The sequence below is a fragment of the Osmia bicornis genome, chromosome 16, assembly GCF_907164935.1.
Source record: "Osmia bicornis bicornis chromosome 16, iOsmBic2.1, whole genome shotgun sequence".
NCBI lineage: Eukaryota > Metazoa > Arthropoda > Insecta > Hymenoptera > Megachilidae > Osmia > Osmia bicornis.
The window spans coordinates 7,018,873-7,042,899 of record NC_060231.1 but is presented as its reverse complement, the minus strand read 5'-3'; the positions used below and the strand labels follow the sequence as shown (position 1 = coordinate 7,042,899).

At 38.9% G+C, this 24,027-nt stretch overlaps 2 protein-coding genes across 7 annotated transcripts in view; one reads left to right on the top strand and one right to left on the bottom strand.

Annotated features, from left to right (window-relative positions):
- Positions 1-24,027, bottom strand: part of LOC114872263 — a 60,184-nt gene that overhangs the window by 21,577 nt on the left and 14,580 nt on the right. The gene's annotated exons all lie outside the window — the stretch shown is intronic.
- LOC114872248 (trichohyalin-like) overlaps positions 1-24,027 on the top strand; it is a 35,769-nt gene that overhangs the window by 7,375 nt on the left and 4,367 nt on the right. For 3 of the 4 annotated variants that reach the window (XR_003788741.2, XM_029179280.2, XM_029179282.2), the window contains exons 2-4: positions 20,289-20,470; positions 20,846-23,282; positions 23,819-23,978. Coding sequence is in view for 3 of the 4 variants with exons in the window: in XM_029179280.2 (XP_029035113.2) it covers positions 20,289-20,470; positions 20,846-23,282; positions 23,819-23,978 (2,779 nt within the window). In the remaining variant the exon portion in view is untranslated. Of the gene's footprint in view, positions 1-18,823; positions 19,086-20,288; positions 20,471-20,845; positions 23,283-23,818; positions 23,979-24,027 lie in introns of those variants that run through there. The other variant, XM_029179283.2, reaches the window with a different exon arrangement.

Genomic DNA, 24,027 nt, shown 5'->3' with positions numbered 1-24,027 from the left:
CGAGCACCGTTACAGTATTCTATATACAGGGTGTCTAAAATTATTTTAGCCAATAATGTTTCAAGACTTTTCATTAAAATATTTTTTTAAATTAATACCTCTAACTTTAGTTAAAATATCGTTAGGTATTCAAGAGATCAGGTATTCATATCGTTAGGTTCCATTCAAGAGTTAAGAGGACTCTATGGAATTCCGAGTCACTCTTTAAGGTCCGCGCTTCTCCCCACCCATTCATTATTGAAGAAATTGATTATTCAGCGTACGAATCGCATTAAAATTCCCATGAATCTTTATGTTCTAATATTAAAATTTATTTTTACGCGTAATTGTCCATACCAGGAACAGAAGCGCACAAGGGTACCAAAGTAACTTTCGCGTCATGCATCATGCAAACTATCTTTCATCATCGCGACCTTGATGGAAATATTTCAAGATCGCCGATCGTAGTCGTAAACTTGTCAGCAGATCGGTGACATAAACGGTGCCATTTTTAATAGCGTATGGAAACGCATCATGGCCTTACAGCATCAAACAGTTGCTCCTCGTTGACGTTATTAGCTTCTTCAATGCCTGCTACCGCGGTATTTTTTTCTTCAGATAAATAAATGAACGCCTCTCCTTGAGCCGCAATCCCTGCGGAACGAGGTCGGATCGAAGTTCGTCGTTAACACGTGTGCAGTTTTTATTCTATTAGGTTTGTTGCGTATCAGGTGGCTTTTGAAATACAGAAAGTGTGACATAATTTAGAATAATGCATTTGGCATATTAATTTGAAGCTTAGCACATTCGCAGCTATTGACGTGTTGAATAATTAACCATCGGCCACGCGATATCGCGTGAATGAACTTTCACCACCTGGTGTTAAGGTTTCATGAAAATTAGTGCATCAATATTCTGAATGCAAATTCAATAGTTCTTCGTTGGAATAAACAATGAATCAAACAATACTCTTGGGTGTCAATGATGATTTCGTTATGACTCCATCGTTTTCTTTAGAATACTCTGAATACAAGTGTAATTAGTGATGGTATCGTTTTTGTGTAGATGTAGAATTTCGAAAAATAACAGTTTAATTTATTCATACCCTTGGTCAGAGTCTGTAGATGAAGGAAAAGTTTAATTTAGAAACTTGTCCGAAACAGGACGAAGAAAAGGAAGAAACGAGTAGTAGATAAAACGAATGGATGTAGATGGAGGAAGATTGATAGAGTAATCAGAAAAACGGAAGAGAGCAAGCTCTGAAGAAATGGAAAGGTTGATAAAAAAATAAACAGAAACATTGTATAATTTATAAGGAAAAACTTTTATAAGGAAGAAACTGGAAAAATGAAAATAAAAGAGAGGGAATATTTAGAAAGATACAAAAAAATGATCAATAATTTGTAATCCCAATTTATATTGACAATTACAAGGTGCAATCCTTTTGAAACACCTTGTAAAATAGAATCTTGTACATTATATACCCAGAACACAAATGGTTCTGGAATTCCCTTTTACCATCAGTTTGTCGCAGGTTTCTACGGCAAACCCGTCATCCGCAGCGTGCACGCAAACACGTGTCGCAATCAAAAATTGATTTTCCTCGCTCTCTGTGCGTTGCACCGCGTATTGCATTTCGGAGACGTTTCGATAGGTGCACCAAGCCTCGCGTATGTGCGGCACGCATGTATCGGTACACGAGTGTAGCTTATAGGGAAACGTCGTATCACGCAGCGTTAGGAATCGATATTGCCAGGCAGAATTTATAGCCCCGCGTTGGCCGAATCATCGATTCGTGTAATGACCTCGCGTGGCACAACTTGCCCAGCAAATGAGACATCACACGGTACGACACCAGCACGCATGTCAACCGGAAACCGGGTTTATCCTGACAAGAAAGGATTCGCTTGGCTTTGGTTTCAAAGGACAGTGGTGGAAAATTGGAGAAAATATAAATGGATTTTTCCATGCCAAAGATATTAACATGAAGTAAAATTAAAAAATTTTGAAATTGTCATTTGCAGAGTAAAGGGTTAATTGTAATGACACATCAGCTCGTCTCGTTTATCAGAATGTTTTGACAAATTTGCCAGCTTCCTCTGGTCAAAACAAGCATATCCAGCATTTAATAGCTCGTCACGGTTTCACAAGCGGCGGATGCGGGGGTTGTCTACGGAAATCGTTATTCCACGGTGGTGAAATTTCAGCGGAGAGGCTGCTACTTGCAGTAATTCTCCCGTGTCCCGATGCTTCAGGATCACCCGAAGCGTCGTTGAACAATGGAGCGGAAGCAGAACGAACGACAGAGCGTTTCAAACGTCGTACTAGTCCTGGTGAAACGCTTTCTCATCGTGTGAAATGTAAATTCCATATTTGAAAGTTGAAGCGGTGGAGAATTGCATTTTCAAACGGTGCTACGATTGATCTCTGCTCTTTTCACGGTGTCTTGTTGTTTCTCGTCTGACATTTATTTCAGCTTCCTTTCTGTCTTTATACATTGACAGAATCCTGAAGGTGTAGTGATTTCTTGATCATTTTTATACATAAAAAAGGGATAGATTTTTCTTCTTTTCAATAACTCTCAAGAACATTTTGTATCTCATCTCGTTGAGATGGTCTAATTGATTTTATAATTAAGCGAAGAAGATTGAAATATTTTTGACAGTTGAATGATAAATATTTTTGTCTTATTTTTCAGCTGGTTATTTTGATGATATTTAAAAAATTAATTTACGTTCATTATAACAGTACCTTTTATTAAATTTGATTTCAATTCAAATCATCCATGAATTGGGTAATTAAAAAGCAATTTAGCTATTTGCTTTCAGCGCTCTTGGCAGTGCCTGAAGCATTTCTTTTTAATATTCAACCGAATTTTTTTTCATATCTGCTATGAATGAACATAATTTTATACGGTTATAAAATAAATAGCTATGAGAGATATGGATTTTTTCAATAAAATTGAAAATATCTTTTGTTTCATTTTTAATAAACTTATAAATGAAATATAATATTTGATAACATAATAGTTTATTAGAGCAGATATTCAATTTAGAAAAGTTAAAATATTTAAATGAATAAAACTCTGTTTCTGAGTTTGGAACATTCGTACAGAATTCCGATAAAATTTATTATTTACGTTTAATATTGAATATTTACGGTTCGATAGGTATAATTTAATACGAGTTCGATATTTATTTCTCCATCTGTCATGTATACGTAGATACACGTTTCCAGCAATATTTCGTTAATTTAAAAAATTTGTTCATCCAATAGTTTTTAGAATACCATCGGTCTTCATAAAATTTTAAAATCCATTGAAATGAAAAGAGAATATTTCAGTATATAAATATTAAAAAATCACTGTGCAGTACAATTTAGTGGTAAAAGAAGAAATTCAAATTTGATAATTTTCTAAATAAAATATTTTCCTAAAAACGGAATTACTTTTTAGAATAAATGTAAATACAGATTAAAATTGAGCAATCAGTACGTTATTATGGTCCTGAATATCAAATGGCAGATTTCGAAATATGAGTTAATGACGTAAAGTACCACTTATGTCATATCAATTTTAAGCTTGAAATTTGATGAAAATGACCGCACAAACCTTCCATTAAAGGTTTTAATATAAAATGGCTAGTTATCGATTACAGCAAACAATCGCCAATTTCGAGGCATATAAAGAGTGACATGAATTCATGACGTAAAAGTACCACAAAATGGTACTTATGGTGTATCAATTTCAAGCTTAATGTTTAATGAAAATAGCTACATAAACGTTTCATCAATATTCTTAACACAAAATGACTGGATCTTTATTGGAACAAACGGTGTAATCAAGAAATTTGTTATTTATTTCATCACAGAGAATTCACAGTTTTTTGGGTGAAGCACATATGCAGACATGTCCATTAAACCTTAACCTCCAAATTGGTATGACATAAGCGCCATTTTGGTACACTTTTATGTCATCAAATCGTGTCAGACTGTTTCAAAATTTTCCATTCGATATGCAACACCCTAATAACAAGACCGCAGGCACGAAGGAATAAAGTGTCTACAAATTCCAGGAGGTTCAAAGTTAATTCTCTTAATAACTTTCGACGGTCTATCCTCGCTCTTTTTACTCAGCTTCTTTTGTCTCGCGAAACTCTTCCGCTTGATAACCACTTTTCAACAGCGAGTCTACTCGATTGACCGAAAAACCCTTGCCCCTTGGACCATAAAGAAACGGGGCATTAATGAACAACGTCTCGTGCCGTGAGAAATGAAGCAGAAATAACGTTCCTAGCAAAAACTAGTCGCCTTAGTAAACTTTCGTCCTTAGTTATCTAACTTGATACAATGTACGATCTGTTTACTTCCTCGCTGAGAAATAAGTACAGTGTAGTCGTGTATTGTGAGAAAAATAATAAATTAAAATCGAAGATAGAAGTATAATGGGAGTTGCAGCAAAATGTACAGTTGGGGGGAACGTAGGTTTCTTTGGGGCAATTTCTGGGATATCCTCAAAGGATGAAAGGGTACCGGTGGTCCAGGCAGGGGAGAGGTTTTAGTGGATACTATATCCAGCCATGGGAGTGCCCCTTCTGGACTGTCCATTTGAGGTCGCCCCTTCTGGGTTGCCAGGTTGCTCCTTCTGGGTTGCCTCTTTGGGTTTGCCCTTACCTCACAGGCGCCAGGCTGCCCCTTAAGGGCGGATATGAGTCCCACACTGCCCGGGCCCCCTCTAGCCGAATAGTGCGACAAGGGGATAACAAAAAAGGTTTCTTTAGGGCAAGAGTGACTGTAGGGGGAGGAAGCATCCACCATTTGCTTTCTGGCGGTTGAATTGATTAATATTGTCATCATGACTACCATGTGCAGCATGTCATCTTATGACGACAGTCGGATCTTTAGGTTTAGGATCTTGGATTCAGAATATGTTGACATAGCTAATCATCTATCCCTTGCTTTCTTATGACGACATCCGTATACAAGGCTACCATGCCTACTATTGTACCTCTGTCGTTTATTGCTGATGTTTTTTGAAGCAGCCAGTACCTTCCTGGATAAAACAAGCCGGTGTAGGTTAACTGCTTGCGAATCTCTATTAGCACGATTGATTACTACTCAGTGAGGAAATGACAACGTTGTTAATAACCGCGTGTGCGTCGGCACACAATCGCTGGAATCACGTGCACGCTAATTGCAGTTCCGCAACGCGATCGATGCGGTTCCAAGACGAAACTTGAGATATCGGTTTCTCGGCTCGGCGTCGATCGATCGTCGTTTAGATATCCGCTAAGCAATCCCCGCGACGAGATAACAGACCGTAAGATGCGAGTCCGCCTCATGTGAATCGATATTCCGTAACACTTTGGCCCCGTACCAGAACAGTTACCCTCTTATACCATGCATTTCACGCGAGATTGTATTTAGATAAGGGTATGACCTTTGGATACCTGAAGACCAATCTCTTTATCGAGAGAAACGAGCACGAAAAAGGCTTCATGTCCATTGATGCTGTTCTAACGATCGTAATACGAAATTCCATTCATTTTTAACCAGTTATCTATCTCGTTTCCACTCATTTTTGTTCATATCAAGGATGAAATAAATTTAATCCATGTGTCAGCGATGACGTTTCAATTATATGCAACAGGCCACGGTGTGTGCATGACAGTGCATTTCATTAAATTTGCAACGTAATTTTCGAGCAGACGATCCGTGATTATCCAGTTAGAGCTGCAGAAACCTTCGTCAACGGATTTTATTTAATTTGTAACATAACCTAGTAATTTAACAAGATTGCAATATGCTCGTGTTAAATATGTAACAAAGAGCACATAAAACAGTAGAAGTTTCTCTTTATTACATTACAGAGCTTTTTTACAGAATTATGTAACTTTATTATTTTAATAAAAATTAATTTTTTAATTTTATAAATTTGATATTTTTTAAAATGAAACAGTAGCTCGAAAATTTATTATTTTCATTTTTTTCTTTTTTTTACCTCTTCAGAATGACCACGTTGGTCACGCGTCAATGAACCACGGTTGGAGAGTAATTGCCTGTAAACCGTTTCGTTCATTGATCCAAGTTGTAGACAGCGTTTACTCGTCGACCCTTTGCTCTCTTAACGCCTACGCAATGTCTGGCTCGCGTATACGCATGAAACGATTCGGAGCACGTGGCATTGACGTTTGAATGCCAATGGGCCGAGTGATCGATTGCTTGCGCAACGTTGACACTAAAATAAATCGGTCAATTTAAACGCGGACACTAATGCATCACAATACGGTCCTAGTCCTAATTCATTGCCTTAGGCCTAAAGCCTTAGACTTCTCCTACAATCTCGTCAGCGGCAATATAACGAGAGTCTACTTTTCCATAAATTTAGAAATACGAATGAATTTAGAGGAAAATACAAGTGGTTTCCCAGAATTCGCTGTATCAAAAGCAATCGAATGCCGCGCTTCCGTTGTTTAGGTATTCCACGGGGATGGGCCGATGGACAAATACGGCAACTGGTGCAATCTCGTTCGTTCGATGCCGGTTAATTATCCGGAATTACGTAACGCGGGGAATTCCAAATGGCTGATACCGCGACGAATGTCAGGGCTAAAACCGGACTACGAAGGACGAGGAAAATAAGCGGATTATACGGACAATCGTGACTCGGAGTGATTGGTTAATCCAGTCGTTACAGTAGTTCGATACACATCGCGAACCGAGGAAACTCGTGCACTTTGGTCTGATCAATTTTTCAAAAGTCTGAAGAGCACAAGCCCGAAAACTGTATTTTGAGATATTCCAAAAAATGTCTTTAGGGTAATGCTGTACCAATTTAAACCTCATTATGCTAACCCAATTGAATATTCATATATTCCTAACTATAGTTAAGTACTTTACATAAGAACCATTTGGACCTGTACTGTTAGTCAGGGAGTTTGAATTAATTATCAATTTGTGGGAAACGTAATTGAAGTGTAAGAACATTAAATTAAACGCAATTTCATGAGATAAAAGTATCATAAATCGACACTTATGACGTGTCAATTTGTAGCTTTAGTAGAAATTAGTAGAAATTAAATGGTTGTCAGGGAATCGTCTTATTTATCACCGTGTATCAGGTTGTTGCAACAAATGTCACGATAAAAATGCAGAAGAGAATCTTTCGTAGCCACGCAACTTTGTAAGACGTACAAACGTCTCTTTTTTCTATTAGGCGGCTAATATCGCGCGACCACGAAAGCAAATCTTTACCCTACGCTATCTCGGTCTGACGTGAAATGAGTGGCGTGGCATTAACGACAGTAACCCTGGCTGAAACTGCACGGATAGCGTATGCAAAGTAGAACATTAGCATGATGTGCCAGAACACCAGATATATCTTGCTTCCCTCGCGTCTACCCTCCCTCTACCTCTGCCAATGCGTCCTTCTATCCTCAGGTATTATTAATGACATCATTCCAGGGGACAACCCTGCTTTGGCTTGTAAATGTACGTGTAAACACGCCGTGTGCGTTGTCAGCGCGATGAGAGATTCATTAGCAGAAAGAATGCATCGAAGTGGGAAAATTTGTACTTCGGGTCAATTGTGACCCGTATCTTAATTGTACAGTATTTAGTGTATTATGTACTTTCATTCGAAAGTCACTGGACACTCGAAAAACGTAGATAACATTTGCAGCCGGATGTCGTCATAAAACGCCAAGCGCAATAAGTATTATTTTATGACGGGACATCTTATGACGCCATCCGGTTCCGAATGTATTAACTCGTTTTCTTTTATCCAATCTTAAATTTTATAAATAATTTTTTTCTGGATTTAATCTTGCAAATCTGGTGACATTAATCAAAATTGGAGAGGGATCGATACAGAAATCAGATTGACTGTTTTTCAATGGAGATTTACCGGGCAGCGGAGCTCCAGTCAATTTAAACGGAAATTTGAACGCGACAGACGAACGTCCGGGAAACTAGTCTCAAAGGGAATTGCGAGAGAGGTGAATTGATCGAGTAGGAAGGCCTCCTTGTAAACGTCTCGTTAAGATTGGTCTCACTTTCTCGGCGTTCCTTCCGTTGCCTCCAAGGGAGCTGCAATGAGGCGTATAATTAATAGCCTGTTGAACGTGACAGGCTCGCGATAATAATTTTCCGTGAAACGACCATTCTTAGCTGTAAAAACCTATGGGTTGGAAGAGGAGTGTCCTTCGCGTTGCTTCGTTACCCTCGATGTTGATGAATAAAAAGTATTTGCATTTATTATGTATTATAAGGCGACGATGATATTGCATTTATCGTGAAAAAATAACAATGTATTATAATAGGCTAAAAGTTTATCAAACTAAAAATTCTCAAAGAAAGTAAAAATTATTCTACTGTTTCTGTCAAATAAATTTTCATTTTTTATTTTATCCAGTTTTGCTTGGAATATCAAATAGGAATGAACTGATAAAAACGTGCTGCACGTGTAAATGGTACATTGAAATTCAAAAGAGACTAGACACCCTGTGGATGTACAAGTAGTTTAACACAGTTTGGAGAACAAAAGGTGATCCAAGTTTTTCGTTGAAAAAAAATGATTTTGTTTCTTAGTCCTTCGTGGTGTGGTATTCTATGACCATCGTTCAGCTACAAACTCGATTTTCTGCTGCAAATGTTCGTTCGTTCGAACAGCTGATTGAATTTCGATGGCGTTTTCGCGTGACGAGCAGGAAATACTGTTATTTCACGTAGCGTATCTTGGCCCCTTTTATCGAGCGACCTCGCATCGTCAAGATTTTTGTCGAACATATGTAAGTTTCAAGAAGAAACATGTTGGGTATTTCCACGCTATATCGATCGTATTTTTCCTTCAATATCTCAGATATTGTTCAAAATGGAAAATCAGGTGGAGTTTAAGTCATCATTTTTCTCGTTTCAAAATGGTTTGAAAAATACGAGGCCATAAATTTCACGATTTTTGCTTAGTGCAAAAGGGTTACATCTTTGAATTTTTATTTCGGAAATTATTTATCCTATCGATGAAAATTTTTGTTCATTTTAATTAGGAAGGATTATTCTAGGAAGAAAATTATAAACAAATTTTTTTTTTGCAAATTCCACCTTAAGATAATTTTAAAAATTTGAAGAAATGAAAATTTTCTGTATGAAATAAGTTGTTTGCCTAGTCTGAAGGGTACTTTGCATCTCCACCACAGAGGTGATGGCAGGGGGTTGCCCTTTGTCCTGGTGGGGACATTGAGCACCGTTCATGGTATTCACGAATTACTCTGGAATCGCCAATGAATCGAAGGCAATCGACAGATATTACGATCTCGTTTAGATATCGGCAAGGGTCGACCAGGCGTGAGTAAAGTGATAAAAAATGCAAATCGTAATAAACGACGGGAAGAAGGGGGACGAGTCGACGGTACTGGAACGGATGAAGAATGAGGACAGTGAAAGGAGGAAATGAGAGAGGGGACAGAAAAAAGAAAGAAGTAGAAGTCGAAGAAGACAGGAGGATCCGAAGTTCGTTTTGTTGTTTTTCAATTCGAAATCACGCGGCTGGCAATTGATTTTATGCAAATTTCGACGAATTCCATCGGTGGCCGGGTACGTGCTCGTTTTCACCAACGACCGATATGAATTCGTGGACCCGTTCGTGAAATGAAAACTCGCTCCTCCTAATAATCGGTGTTTGCCGAAAGTCAGCCCGCTGGAAAGAAATGAAAACGAACGAATGATCGCGAACAGCTCGATAGAAATAAAATATCAAAATATTGGGTGGTAGAGGGACTGATTTATGAGACCGATTTGACGCGTGACATTTTCGCGGCGATAACATCGAAATATCGGATTTTATGGCTATCTTTTGATGTTTTTGAAACCTACCTGTCGAGATTAATCGTAGACTGATAAAAATTGTGATTTATTTGAATTTAAACAACGATTTATAAGCTGTTAAATTTTTGCGAAAATTTAGACAATGATTATTTCAGCCCCTTTGTAAAATGATATTAAAACAGTGTAAAAGTTAGAAAAATTCAAATTGGGGCTTTCTCCATGGTCCGTCGTCCCAGGGTTGAAATTCTTAAATCTAAAGATAATTAAACTTCACAATCAGTAAGCAATGTAAAATATTTAACTCGAAGGGTTAAAAGCTTTCTCTTCCAAAATTATTAACACCAGAAATAACTTTTATTCAATCTATAAAAATACAATACAGTAAAGTTACTTTTATAAAATTTTAAAAGCTTCGAAAAAGATTCAATTTTTCTTCCAATCTACGTCTCGCTGAAAGAGTACATTATTGTACTCGTAAAGTCCAATATAAGCCACTCGTATTCATAAAAATTCATTGTATAAGGTTTAAAAGTGGGAAAAAAGTGATTAACAATCAACACGCATATTCTAAGCATAAAGGTAGTAAAAAAATCCCGCGCGCGCGCAGTTTAAATTTCTTTTTCAGTCCAAAGGAAGAATCTCAAAGTAGTGATATAATCTGCATAGTGTTTTCAATGTAAGCAAAGGGAAAAAAGTATGTATAAGATTGTGTTATTATACACTAAAGTAAGAAATAGAATATCAAGTACGAAGAATGAAAAAGTGATAAGAAAAACTTCTGTTTATAACGTTTTTATAGTCAATTGCATTAATTAAATGCGAGAACCTTTTTTATTTTAATTACCTGCGAAACGACAATTTTTTTCTTCCGTGAAATGAAAACAAACGTATATGAACATTATCACGGAATCCTCAGAAAAAAATCTTTATTCCATCATAAGATTACATTTAGCTAGAAACTTTTACAATTTTCGCAAAATCTCCAAGTACAAAGTTGTTCCACAAACGAAGTCGTTAGACTGCGATAACTCCTGCTCATGGTAATGTGCTGCACCCTCGTTTCGCGCTGCTTAAAAATGAAGTACGCTGTTGTATAATGTGAGCATAAATCATGGGGAAAGGTGAAAAAGAAATTGGAAGGCAAACAATGTTCTTTGATAAACCATAGAAAATTTTCGATCATGTTTTTCTGCCTTTCCACGAGCTAAATAACGTGTCCATTACAGTTCAGCCGAAATTGCAGATTTTTGGGGGTGGATGATCCCCATAAGCGTGCATGCTCTGTGTACCGTGCGTGACATGGCAAAATGAGATCGGCCAATAATTGTCGACGGTGGCTCCAGAGCTTATTTACATTTACAGCCACTCCATACCCTGTTATTCTAACGTTATAGAGACCCGTAGGCGCATCAGCCTCCTGCTGGGTAATGGGGAATAGACAATTTCGCTGATGTTCCGCGACGTCAGTTTCTACCATCTATTTTCTACAATTTCCCGTGGGACTGTGTACTGGGTGTTCGAAAAAAAATGGTAATGCGCGTTAAAAAATTAAAAATTAATTAAGAATGGGGAAGTGGAAGGACTTCTAGTTTCTCTTTTTAAAATAAATTCGCTGACTTTAATGAATAATATTTATTTTAGAATCCTAGAATTCTATGAAATTTAAAAAAATGGATAATAGTAAATTTTTTAACATTTTATTAATATAAAAGTAGAATTATCTTATTATCTGTATTAAAGGAATAATAGGATTTTTTGGTCAGAAGGAAAGCAATACATTGTGTGGTTTTATCTGCTTCGAATTCGAGTCGTTGCTTCGCATTAAGCTTCTTTTTGTTTAAAACTAGTTAAGAAGGTAATTTCAGAAGTTTGTAGTATTTAACGGGGAACTTATTTAAGTTTCCCGCCTCGTTATATAAGGATATTTAAGGCTGAAAGAATAAGTCCTTGCGTTGATGTTAATTACTTTCATTAAAATCACAATCTAATTATTCCTCCATTTACCTAAAATATTCAGAAAAAATTGAATGTTTTACATCTTACATTTTTTTACGGTGTTTCTATTCATCCCATTCCCACAAACTTCGATTTACAAATTCCCCAGAAAGTTCTTGGAATTCCCATTAGAAGAAGCGTCGTTCAAGTCAGACCTCTTATGTACCATTATCTGAGAAATACCTGTTGAATCTAGCTCTACTACCTATTCGTATCAGGAATACCTAGCTCGTTCATCTTTTCCTGTTTTCAGTGTACAGACACGATATTGATAAAATTCCTATGAAAGTATGGAGCAGACAGTGTCCTTTATTAATACGTTCACTGTCATAGTGAAATCTTTTTACAAGACATATTGAAACTTTTACTATTAAAAATAGAGATAGGCAATTTTCAAAATTTCAAAAAATAAGATGAAGTACAAAATGAAATTAAAATTGGGTCTCTCTCCATGGTCCGCCGTCCAAGGGTTAAAATACATCAGACATTGTTACGAATATTTCTGCTTCTCTGACAGAAATTATATTCCTCGTAATATTATACGTAACCCAAGAGATATTCATAAATATTAATGCGCACGTTGAGGTGAAAGAAACAAACCAATGGGATTTGCTGTCAAAGAGAAAGAAACCTGAAAGATGAATGTACATTTCTGGACGAAGAGAATAAATATTCAAGAAACTTTGATAAACTACTGTCTGAATCATATTCAAAAGAATTCCAATAATTTATCAATAGCAATTGTTCCTCCATAATCTGGTATTTTTCATTCTCAATATTTTACTCATATTAATGAAATTTTTGGCGAAAAACATGATGGTCAAAATCCTCTTAGCTGACGAAATAACTTTTATCTAAAATCGATCATCCTAATTTGTTTACCCCAAAAGATTACCCTGATGTCCATCGCTGATCTATACTAAATCACAAGACAAACGATGGACAGAGTTTACAATGCATAGGAAAACAAAGAAAATAAAAATACATCCTTCAGAATCCACAAAACAACGACGTATAAAGGACGACGATAGGAAAAACAAAGCCTTAAATTTCTCATACATGTCCATAAATCTTTCTTCTCACGACAGTTCTCTGTGGAAATTCCGATATATTTCCCGCAAGATTTTCACTCCCACGCAGTATGTACACCTCGGTGCAACGATTGCTTTCTATCCTGGGAGAACCCTGGGAGAAATAAACCATATCCATTTTCACATTATGATTATTATCATTACAAATTTATTAGTATTTCTAATACAAAAGAAGAAGAAAAATCAAAGTTACAAGGATTTTTAAACCCAGGGAGGCGAAGCTGCGCGAGGGTGTACATTCACACGAAAAGTCGTCTAAAGATTGATCTCCTACTGCCATGAATACCGTTCTCGTTTATTCGACATAGAAAAAGACGAATACGAGTTGGCGACGATTGTTTCGTGGCTAAACGAAGCTTATACAGCGACCAAAATAGCTTTGCAAGCGAAGCGAAACTTCTCGTTCCTGCAAACATCAGGAGAAATTATGTCGAGGGCGATAAAATTCTTTAGCCCGTTACTGGGCTCGAAACTCCGGGGAGCTGTTCGACTTCGTCGAGTCGTAAAACACGCCGGGCTATAACGAGGTTTTTCCACTGCTTTCCGCTCCTTTCCTCTTCGCGACTTTCTCATGAAAGCGACCCTGAAACCACTTCAACATTCCAAAATCAACGTGCAGTTTCCTTTGCACTCCGTACAATTCCATGTGTTATTTGTCTCCTAGTAGCGTTTGGTTGAAAAGAAAGGGGGTGTTGGAAAGATCCTATGGTGATTAGTAAAAAAATTGCATCGTTATTTTTTAGTTATCAAGATTATTTTATTTTGTGGAGAATCTATGAATGTTGAAGGCTTTGCAGAATCTGGGTCAATGGAGACCCAAACTTATAAAACATATATGAGGATATTAATCTGAAGTTAAATGTACTCAGATGCATCCAATTAAGGTAAATTCTAAAGAAATGATGAGTCTTCCCAGAATGAATGGGAATTCGTCACCTTAAGCAACGTCTACGACGTCGATTAATATCCAAGGGTTATCCGTTTAGTCGGAAATAGGTTTTCCACCGTCTGCTTATATACAGACCGGGCTCGTTCTAATTATTTTGCTCGCTCGCTCACGACTAACGCGATAACGCTGCTCAACACTCGGGCCCAACGCCTGCCGCGTCCTGATACTAATGCCTTAATTTATAATCACTCTATAATTTGCGGCTGCACCCTTCTAGCCACGCGTGACCTCCATTCTAAGCGTTGTGCCGATCCCTGCATTTCAATTTCCACCTTGAATCTCGCCTCGCCGTTCCGTGTGCATTTTACAATTTCAAGAAAATTATGTAAGACTAGAACAATTGAAATATTTCAATATTTTAATAATCTATGAATTTTATATTTCATATGATTATTTTCTTCGAATTTTAAGCTTTAGAGGTTAACAGTAGTGAGGGTCTCCTGTAGGGAAATTGACTAATTCAAATATTTTGATACAAACAAGCCGTATTTTCTCATGATTCTTTTTTAAAAATATTCTTTATACAATTATACAGTGCCGTACACAGCCCAATTTTGCAATTTTGTTTTTAAAATTTTATAAAAATATTTTTAATATCAAAAATTTTTTCCAATTTCTCCCAAAAAGCGCTCTGTACGTCGATGCATATACTTCTTCTGAATATGAATATCATAATTATTTTACATTTTTCCCGGAATTGTGTGAGAAAAACGTGAATTACTTTTTAATTTTACAACAAGAGGTGGTAGTGTCACTCTTGTTGATTTTTAAATTGATATGCCATAAGCATTATTTTATAATATCAATATTAGCTTCCTTTCCAGCAATGAATTCATAAAAGGGAGTACCATTAACAGAAACATGATCCTTTATTTGTTAAATGTCATAACCAATAAATGGCGACAATTACGTTATCAAATGAAGAAGATCATTACTTTCCACGGCGTTGGTTGGCAGTGCAAATCGTTCGCCATTAATAAGTAATCTCATTTAGTAGTTCAGGCGCGAACCGGCCTGTCGATTAGCGACGATACGGCCGCCCTCGTTAATTAGGTGACACTTTTTCCTCGCCCCGACCGTCGTCAGCCTTCAATTAATTTCGACGCTAATCGTTCCACTGGCAAGTACATCCTGCTTCACTGCTGTGCTAGTTTGAACAAGTTCCCTTCGTGAACGTCCACGTTTCTTCTCTTCTCTTTCCGGTAACATTAAAGCAGACTCTCGTTATATCGCCACAAGAGCGATTTAACATAGGTAAAAATTTTCAAGAACAATAATGTTACTCTTTTAGTATCATAGTCTATGAAAATGATACATTTCTATCTCCTCTTGATCCTCAAATAATTTAGAAGTTCCTACAGTCTCGTCGGCGGCGATATAACAAGAGCCTGCTGTACTTTTATCTGCTTTAAATTCGTGCCATTTTCATTTTGCATTAAATATGACTCGTAACATTTGCCTAAATTACAATGCAAATGCTGTCCATACATTAGTACCCATATTTTATGATTTAAAAACCAGAACCAAATCAGGGAAGCATTAAACCAACATATGTGCATATATTAAAAAATAATCTATAATTGTGTGGAGTATCTGTAAAATTAGATTATCAATAGTGCACATTATCATAGGACGACCAAAGTGTGCTGAAAATCTGTTTCCACTGACAATGAGAATAAGGCACCAAGAGGTCCCCAGAGTGGAGGACACAATGCAGACTTATTTCCACATTACGCACTCTGGGGGGTCGTATACGTTTAAAGTTCAGAACTCATAAAAACCTGGGTAGTGCATCTTCAGTCACTTTAGAATACATTGCTGTTTTCTAACAGTCATAAAGTTAACGTAAAACTACAATGCAGTTTTAGTCTGAAGAAAATTTAATACTCATTAATTAACCCTTCCCATGTAAATTACTAGGCTGAAAGATGTTTAGTTCCCTCTGGGTTTCAAGTAACATTTCATATATATTTTTTTTATTATGTAGAAGGTGTGAAAAATGAATTAAAATATATTTTTTGAAACAGAACCATTTACAATGGACCAAGTATTTTCATAATTTGAAATCGAGCGGTATTAAGTTTATAAGCAGTAAAATAATAGTTCTCACGGGGATAGGTAATAAAAACAAAGCACAGAAGAATATATAGTTCTATCACGCAGCTCTTATCGATCCAGCCCGTTTCCGCTTGACTCTTCCGAGATAACATATTGAAATATTGGAGCACCATTTCACGCGAATCCCGGTGTTACAGTGTACAAGCTAACACCGATCAAGGATATAATTTTTTTTTTATCTTGAATGCACGATATTCCTGCTGCTAAATCTTAAGAATTATTTATGGTAATATACAGCTTTTGAGAGGCTTTTTTAAAAAAAATATTAAGAATTTACATAGCGTAAAATCTCTTTCTTTTTTTCTATGCTTACAATGTGTGTAAGCTGAATCTGAACACGAAGGAAGACGATTTTTGTTAGAATTTCTGGAAAGACGAGGGTATTGTTGAAGTAGTTGCCTTTGAGGAACGGAAAGAGCAGGAGAGTTTTAAGATTTTGTTAGAATTGTTACAGAGTTGAGTGTGCTGTTGAGAGTGGTTGCCTTTAGAAAAGGGAACAGGCAGGAGAATTTTAAAATTGAGAGGAAACGATGAAAATAAAAAAAGTGTTAAACCGTGACTAAAGTGGTAGTACGTGTGTAGTTTCTTTGAAATATTGTATAATATTGTTTAATCTTACTACTAATATTTTCAAAACTCTGTACGTGTAAATAGAACTTTAAAGAATTTAAAAATGGAATTGAAAGAAAGACAAAGCTATTTCTATAGAAAAATAGAAGAGGAAAACTATGAAGATCTATGATTAAAATTTTTTGCCAATTAGCTTTAATTCCCCAGGTCGTGACAATTTGTAGGATAAAAATTCCCGTTTGTAACGAATCTAGTACTATTTCTTTTTTTTTCAACGTTTTACCTACGAGAGCGTGATTTTTCGATCGTGGCTCGACGTTGGCAGAAAAAACTAATTAGCTCGACAAAGATTTCCTGGCGTTTGAAACTTCACGGTGACCACTTTGTTAATTAGCTTCACCATGGAAGTGCCTGCCACTCATTCTTCTATTTTTTTTCATTGGCTTGTTAACTTCAATCGAACATTCTGATTTTGAAGTTCAAAAAAACTGAGGAAATTGAATCGTTCATTTTTAAAAATAATATAAAAGTGACATGGAGTTAACGTAGTTGACGTTCAAATTGATTGGTCCAATTAAATATTAATTGATATGATGAAATATGAAATTTTACTTTTGTTATTTTACTAATTAAATATATATAAAAAAATTTTTTTTATGCTTCCATTGGGTTATATTTAATTAAAAGAAAAATTAACTTTCTCGTAGATCGGATGTATTTAATTGCAATTTTAGGGGTTGGTATACTTTTGAAACGTACTGTAGGGTGATAATTATATATCGGCTTATTCCAGAAAGCACTTATCTGTTCTGTATCAGTGGCGTGTTTCGATTCGCAGTCCTATTTCTCGTAGCAAAATTTAAAGCCTCTTAGCTGCTGTACCGTTAAGGTGTCAGATAATTGCTAGCGGAATAGCAAAAGGAAAAGGAAACCGAGATGGTAGCAGAAGTTCGCGCAGCGGTAATCCGAGATACGCGAACTATTTCATCTACTTTTAGCAAAACGTTAATGTACCTTCAAGGAGTGGTTCGTGTTAACTTATCGGTATCAAATAAAATGGGTTAGTGATAACTTTTTGCAGTATCGATACATGGAATTGTGGAATTTTTGAATTCTGAATTCTTAAAATTTTAGTATCCTGCAATTTCTATTTTATTCCTTACTTTACAAAAACATATAAAACAAAAGTTGTAGTTCGAGCTGAAACATTAAAAAAGTATTTTTTCTATCGATATAATGTATCAACATTTCATTTATATTTTAATTGAATTTTATTGTCTGATTGATCTTTTATTTCATTTTTGACGAAACTATTATTAGCGTATATTGGATGTCTTGATGACATAATCCTATCCTCTGGGAAGCAACCAACACAGGGATTACGTTGTCGAAACTTTCTTTCGGAGAGACAAAAATTTCAGTGACAGTGATTAATCGCGATCGTACAAACAGCTGAAGGAGTGTCTCTAATAAAGATCTACGAACCTTTCAACTTCGAAAATATTCATCAAGAAATTAAGGTTTCTTTTGTTTCCTTATGAAAATTTTATCACCTCAATTCAATGGACAAATGATCGATTGATACGTTATTATATGTATCTCTCACCGGATGAAATAAATAAGAATTATCGTTCATTATTTATTAACAAATTTTATTATATTGAAATTTCAATATTTGAATTGAGTTACAGATGAACGATTAATAATCTGAATCGTGTTAATTGGTTTTCAATCAATTGCTGATGTGAAAAAATTTAATAGACTTCAATTTAGAAACATGTCAAAAAGAACATTAATTTGATATTTATTAACTTTTTTGTATTATTGTATTAAAGCCGAAAGTTTGGGTATAAATTGGTTTGTAAAGTTTCTTTTCACACAGAGTCATTAATTTCGGAGGAACTTGTTTACCATGCTAGAGAAATATTGTTTTTAATCAATCATCTAGCACTTCGAACTTCATTTTTTCTGCTATAAATACCATCAAACTAAGAAGGGTTTCATCAAGTATATGACTCCCCTAAATCACTGGACTCTTATAACCTGATAGCCTCAACCACCACGGCGCAATATCAAGGAACGTTTACAATTACTCGCTAAACAATTTCTCCTTCGCATTTGATCCAAGCAGTCGATTCAAGATGCTTGCATCAACAAACGGGTCAATTGACAACCTCTTGGCGCGTTCCTTGGGCCGTGACGTCACCAGGCTACGAGGAATCAGCCGACACGAAACGTCAGTTGCCGGAAGTCGATCATGACATTCTGCATACGTGTACACACGAGCTGCAATTGCCAGAGTTAAGTTTAGACGCCGACCTGGCAACGACAGTGTGTCAAGATCACTTGATCTCTGTGCACTTTCGGTTAGAGGAGCGATTGTTGCTTCTCTTTCTACGAGGCTACGGAAGAGGCTCGCTTTCAAGGCACAAAGCGACGGGAAATTTCAGCAACGGGAACAGAAGCCTCGAGGACATTTGAGGAGATTCTTGAGGGCCAATCGAGTGTCGCGAAATCGATAGGCCAGCTTTCCAGCCTGACGACGGATGTGATCTCGTTACCTGGTATGCGACCTCCAATTCACCACCGAGCGGAAGGTCATGGTGTCTGGTTTGCAAACGATACACCCCTTGTTTTTTGGGGTGCCATCGGTGACGTCAGCTACCCGCGTATCGCCGAAGTGGCACGGAGTTTGATTGCTTTGTCGATGGAGGGGGTGCAAACTGCATGAGTGTTGGATTTTAACCCTTCGCGATTGGGTGTCGGATTTATCGGGCCGGTGCATAAATCCCTGTCGCTTTGTTAATCTTTTAAAATGGTTTAAGCAATCGATCAATCATGGACGCCACTGCATTGTTCTACTCTCGGGCAATTTATCAATTTAAAATTTTAAAAAGACCTTCGTTTTAAGATGAAGAATTCTTTAATTTAAATTTGATACTCAACAATTGTTGTGGGTGGAAATTCCTTGAAGATTATTAAAATTATAGTCTGATAAGGTTAGGTCGGATGTGGAAGAATTTCCTAATTCAATTCCTGCATAACTGTCTTCTAAAGCACTCCACATTTCTTTTTTTTTCTTCCTCACCATTAACATAGAAAGTGTAATGCGATACAGGGCCACCTAACCTAACCTAATCGGTATGTTACACATAACCTAAACGCAGCTCGTCCAACGTATAAACCGCTGAATCTATGAAGCTGAAATTTTGCAGACACTTTCCTTTTATAGCTTAGGTAACCACTAAGAAACGATTTTCCTCCATCTTCCCAGATATTGGTGGTTCGGTGTTCCTAGAGAATGGCTGCGTCAATATTCATGAAACTTTACACATGGGTTCCTTGGTTGCTGTGCTTCAAAGAACTTATGTACAATATTTCATGCAAATTGTTTCAACCATTCCCGAGAAATACTGCACTTTTGAAAGGGCGAAGAAGAAGGGAATCGAAGGGATCAAAATGTCGGACTTTTTAGTACCCGAGGGAGGTTGTAGACAAAGTTTCATAGAAATCAGTTTGTCGTCGAAAAACACCATTGATATAGAGAAAGCTTTTTCAAAAATAACCCTGTGTATGTTTTTTGGACATTTATAGCTGTTTAAACTTAATCCTTCAATGTGGTATACCGAGCCCCTATGTTTATGCAAAATAGAAATAAATTGATTCTTCGAAGCTGTCGATTGGGATTCGCTTTTAATAAGAAAGCAGAGCTGGTCTCCTGACCAACCAGAGAAAAAGAAGTAACCAGAGGATCTGTTTGATTGCAGGAGAATGCAGCCAGGGGTGACAGTGGTTCTGGCCACGGTCTGGCTCTACGCGAACGTGGTGGGGACAGCCAGCCTCAACTCCTCTCGCTTTTCTCTCGATCAATACTCCCCTTTGGCCCCGCAGCATGAGCTTTACCAACGAGTTCCGATCGGCTCGCGAAGGTCGAGCTCTACCAGCACCGGTACGTTTGACATTTGATACCTCACTGATTTGACGATTGCCATTCCTTCAGGTTATGGTTACGCTAGATGCATGGGCAGTATGCAGCAGAAGACGTGTTACCAGTTGAAGGTCCCATAAGTTTCTTCCTTTCTTCACTTATTTTCATATCACACTTTAATATTTTCATTTCTGCTTTATGATGCTTTCTCAGAAACCATAATAAGTCTAGAATAACTGAAAGCATATTCCTCATACAAGAACAGCATTTCTCCAGCCGCCACTTTCCCAACAGAAGGCGTCTGATCCCAAAGATTGGGTCACGTATCTGAAACCAGAATCATACCAGCTGCGATTCGCAATCACCTCAGCTCACTCACGTATGAACTCTTTACAGCATCCCCGTTACAGTCCTTCAGGACCAACTACCTCGACAAGGATTCGTTGGACTCGAGGAGCAATGGTAACAGCGGCGGCGACGACGACGATTTTTCACCTTTAGTCGAAGACAAGCAGCGTCGTAAAAAGTTCACGGAGCAGAAAATCGATGGGGGAGGCACAAAGGATTCGGAGCAGCCATCCTTGGCTCTGTCCGAATTGGAGGATCCTTTCGTAGCCGACGACACGTTTCAAGATCAAGGACCAGGCTCCATGGAAATATACAAATTGGACCTGCTCAGACTTTATCCGTTAAGCCACGCGCCCCTGACAAGGTACCTGCTAAAGGGCAAAGGTAAGACACCTAAGAAGACGAGCCAAGCGGACTGGAAGGCTAAGACGACGGACTACAAGTCAACCAGCCCGAAGATGTTCTACAAACAATCCAACTCCTTCGACGATTTAAGCACAGAGGTGCCTCCGAACAGCGACCCGTTCAGCATAGGCGGTGTACCGGAGTTGCAAGTGGGTTGCGAGGGTCTGGCCGCTTCAAAATACAAGCAGAAGAGGTCTATAGACTCTGGTGGTAGAGACAAGGCTCCCATAGCAGCCATGGACACGTGGCCAGGTGTGACACCCATCTCCCTGGACCTGGAGTACGACTTCTCCTCGGTTGAGGAGGAGGAGGAGATGGATGAACTGGTAAGGCTGAAGAAGTTGGAGACCACTACGAAGGGGATCAAACAGAACAGAGGGGACATGGAGGCGACTCGTTATTCGGACTCCGACGACAAAAGGCGACCCGAGAAATTGCCCGTCCGTGGGGACTTGGGCAAGTCGAATGGTCAGAACTCGACCGGCGGTGATCAGAAGACGGCCGGAGAGGGTTCTAATTCTGATATAGCTAAACGTGAAGCTTTCGAAGAGGAGGAAGCGAAGTCGGCCGACAGTTTGGTAACGGCTCATCAGCGTCGCAGGATACTGTGGCTCGACGACTCCGTCGCTGATGAGCAACTTCGGACCGAAGGTCGTTCGAAGCGTCAGATCTGGGGCTTCGGGGAGGACGAGGGCGTAGTGTCGAGCGACGAACTACAGACGGAGAACCAACGACGAAGACAGGACTACGAGCGAAGGAGGAAGGAAGAGGAGAGGAGGAGGCTGGAGGAGGAGCAAAGACGAGGTCACGTTGAGAATCGAACTAATTCCGAGGTAGAAAGGATCAGGCAGGAGTACGAGAGATCTCTTCAGGAAAGAACGAGGCAAGAAGAAGAGAGACAGCGACGGCTGCAGCAGGAGGCGCGAAGAACATCCAGCAGGTGGCAGTCGCCTGAAGAACACCGAGAGCGTCCGCAGGAATTGGATGCCTCTCCCAGAAGATATGAATCTTATCCTCATACCTCCACCTACGAAGAAGAAAGGAGGCACCAGGAGGCGGAGGCCACGAGAAGACGTGATTGGGAAGCTGAAAGAAGACGACAGCAGGAGTTGGACAGAAGACACCTAGAGCAGAGAAGGAGGGAGTGGATGCTGAAGAGGAGACAAGAAGAAGAAGATGAGAGAAGGAGACAACAGGCTAGAAACGAACCCTCTAACTTATTGTACGCCATGCGGGCAGCCTCCAACGAGAGCGGGCCCTACTATGTAGACCCTGAGAGAAGATTCAGAGAGCAGCAGGAGAGGGAACGCGAGGAGAAGCTGAAGGAATACATGCAACGCAATCGACCGATTAATCCTGTAGATAGACAGAGGGAAGAAGAAGTTCGGAGGAGGCAGGACGAAGAGCGCAGACGGATGGAGGAGGAGCGCAAGTTGCAGGAGTACATTCGTCGAAATCAGCCAGTGCATGTGACGAGCGGGAACGGAAGTTCCATGGATCAAAGGAAGAAAATGGACGACTGGCCGAGAGCGTATAATTGGTCAAGGTATCCCGGCCGGGATAACGGAAGAAGAAATCACGGCCCATCGGCTCCGACGAATATTGATCCCCGAAGCTTCGTGGAGGAGAGAAGATGGAAGGAGGCATCGAGGAGGACGGAGGAGGATAGGATCCGCGAGAGGGAAAGGCTGGAAGAGGAGCAGCTGAGGAAAGAGGCTTTGAGACGAGAAGAAGAGGCGAGAAGGTTGCAGTCAAGACGATACGAAGAGCAACGGAAGAGACTGGAGGCTGCGAGACGGGACGCGGACAGGAGAAGGAAAGAATTGATGGAGGAACAGGCTAGAAGAAGTCAAGCTGGAAGAACGAGGTCAGAGAACACGAGACATAGCTACAACGATCGCGCGAGGCTCGAGGAGCTCAGGAGGAGACAAGACACGAGTCTTATTCCAGCCAATTTAGTCCTGAACGAGTCCAGAAGGACCATGGAGCAAGAGAGGCAGCGGCAGGAGCAGGACAGACAGCGATATGAGCAAGAAAGGTGGAGGCTCGAGGCTGAAAGGAGGAGGCAAGAGGATAGCAGGTAATGAAATGGAATTTGGTGGTTTAATATTGAATTATAACTAAACGAACCGAGCTTTTCCATTAATTTCTATTTAAATGCAGGGTGATTCAAAAAGGGACATAGGCATTTAGGGTCCTAAGATCGTTCTTTGACTTCGGTGACACTTTTCAAAATTTTAATTCTGAATATATTTATATTAAAATTAATCCACACCAGGGCTTCTGCTTATCCTAGATCCCCATTATCCTTAGGAAAGCCTACGGCACTGGTAGCTAAGTTGCAAGCTGTTTGAAACTGTGTCGGAAACTTAGTAACCCAACAGCTCGTAAAGACGGAGCAGTGTTGGTCTCGTTATTATGACGCTGAAGATCCATGGCGTGTCGTAGGTGAAAGGATAAATATAGAGGGACGGTGGGGTCGCAATTTAGCGGGCGCTAAGGCCGCGAGTTAGCGCATCGTTGCGAAGCAGTGTTAATAAAACAAACACCTAGGCAGGGCACAATGAGCTTCCTCTTTCGGATCGCTGCGATATAATGTAATGCTGTTGTTCGTAGAGCGAAGCAGGGAAGGGAACACGAGCAACGGAGACGACAGGAAGAGGCCAGACTGAACGCACTTCCCGTGAGCGCAAGAATAATAGTTCACCCGGCACAGTCTTCCTCCTCGCCTCGCCTGTCATCGAGAACGGGTTTCGACGGCGATATCGATTTTCCGGTGAGCTACTTCCACTTGTCTATTCAACCGATCCTCCTTAACCCCTTAA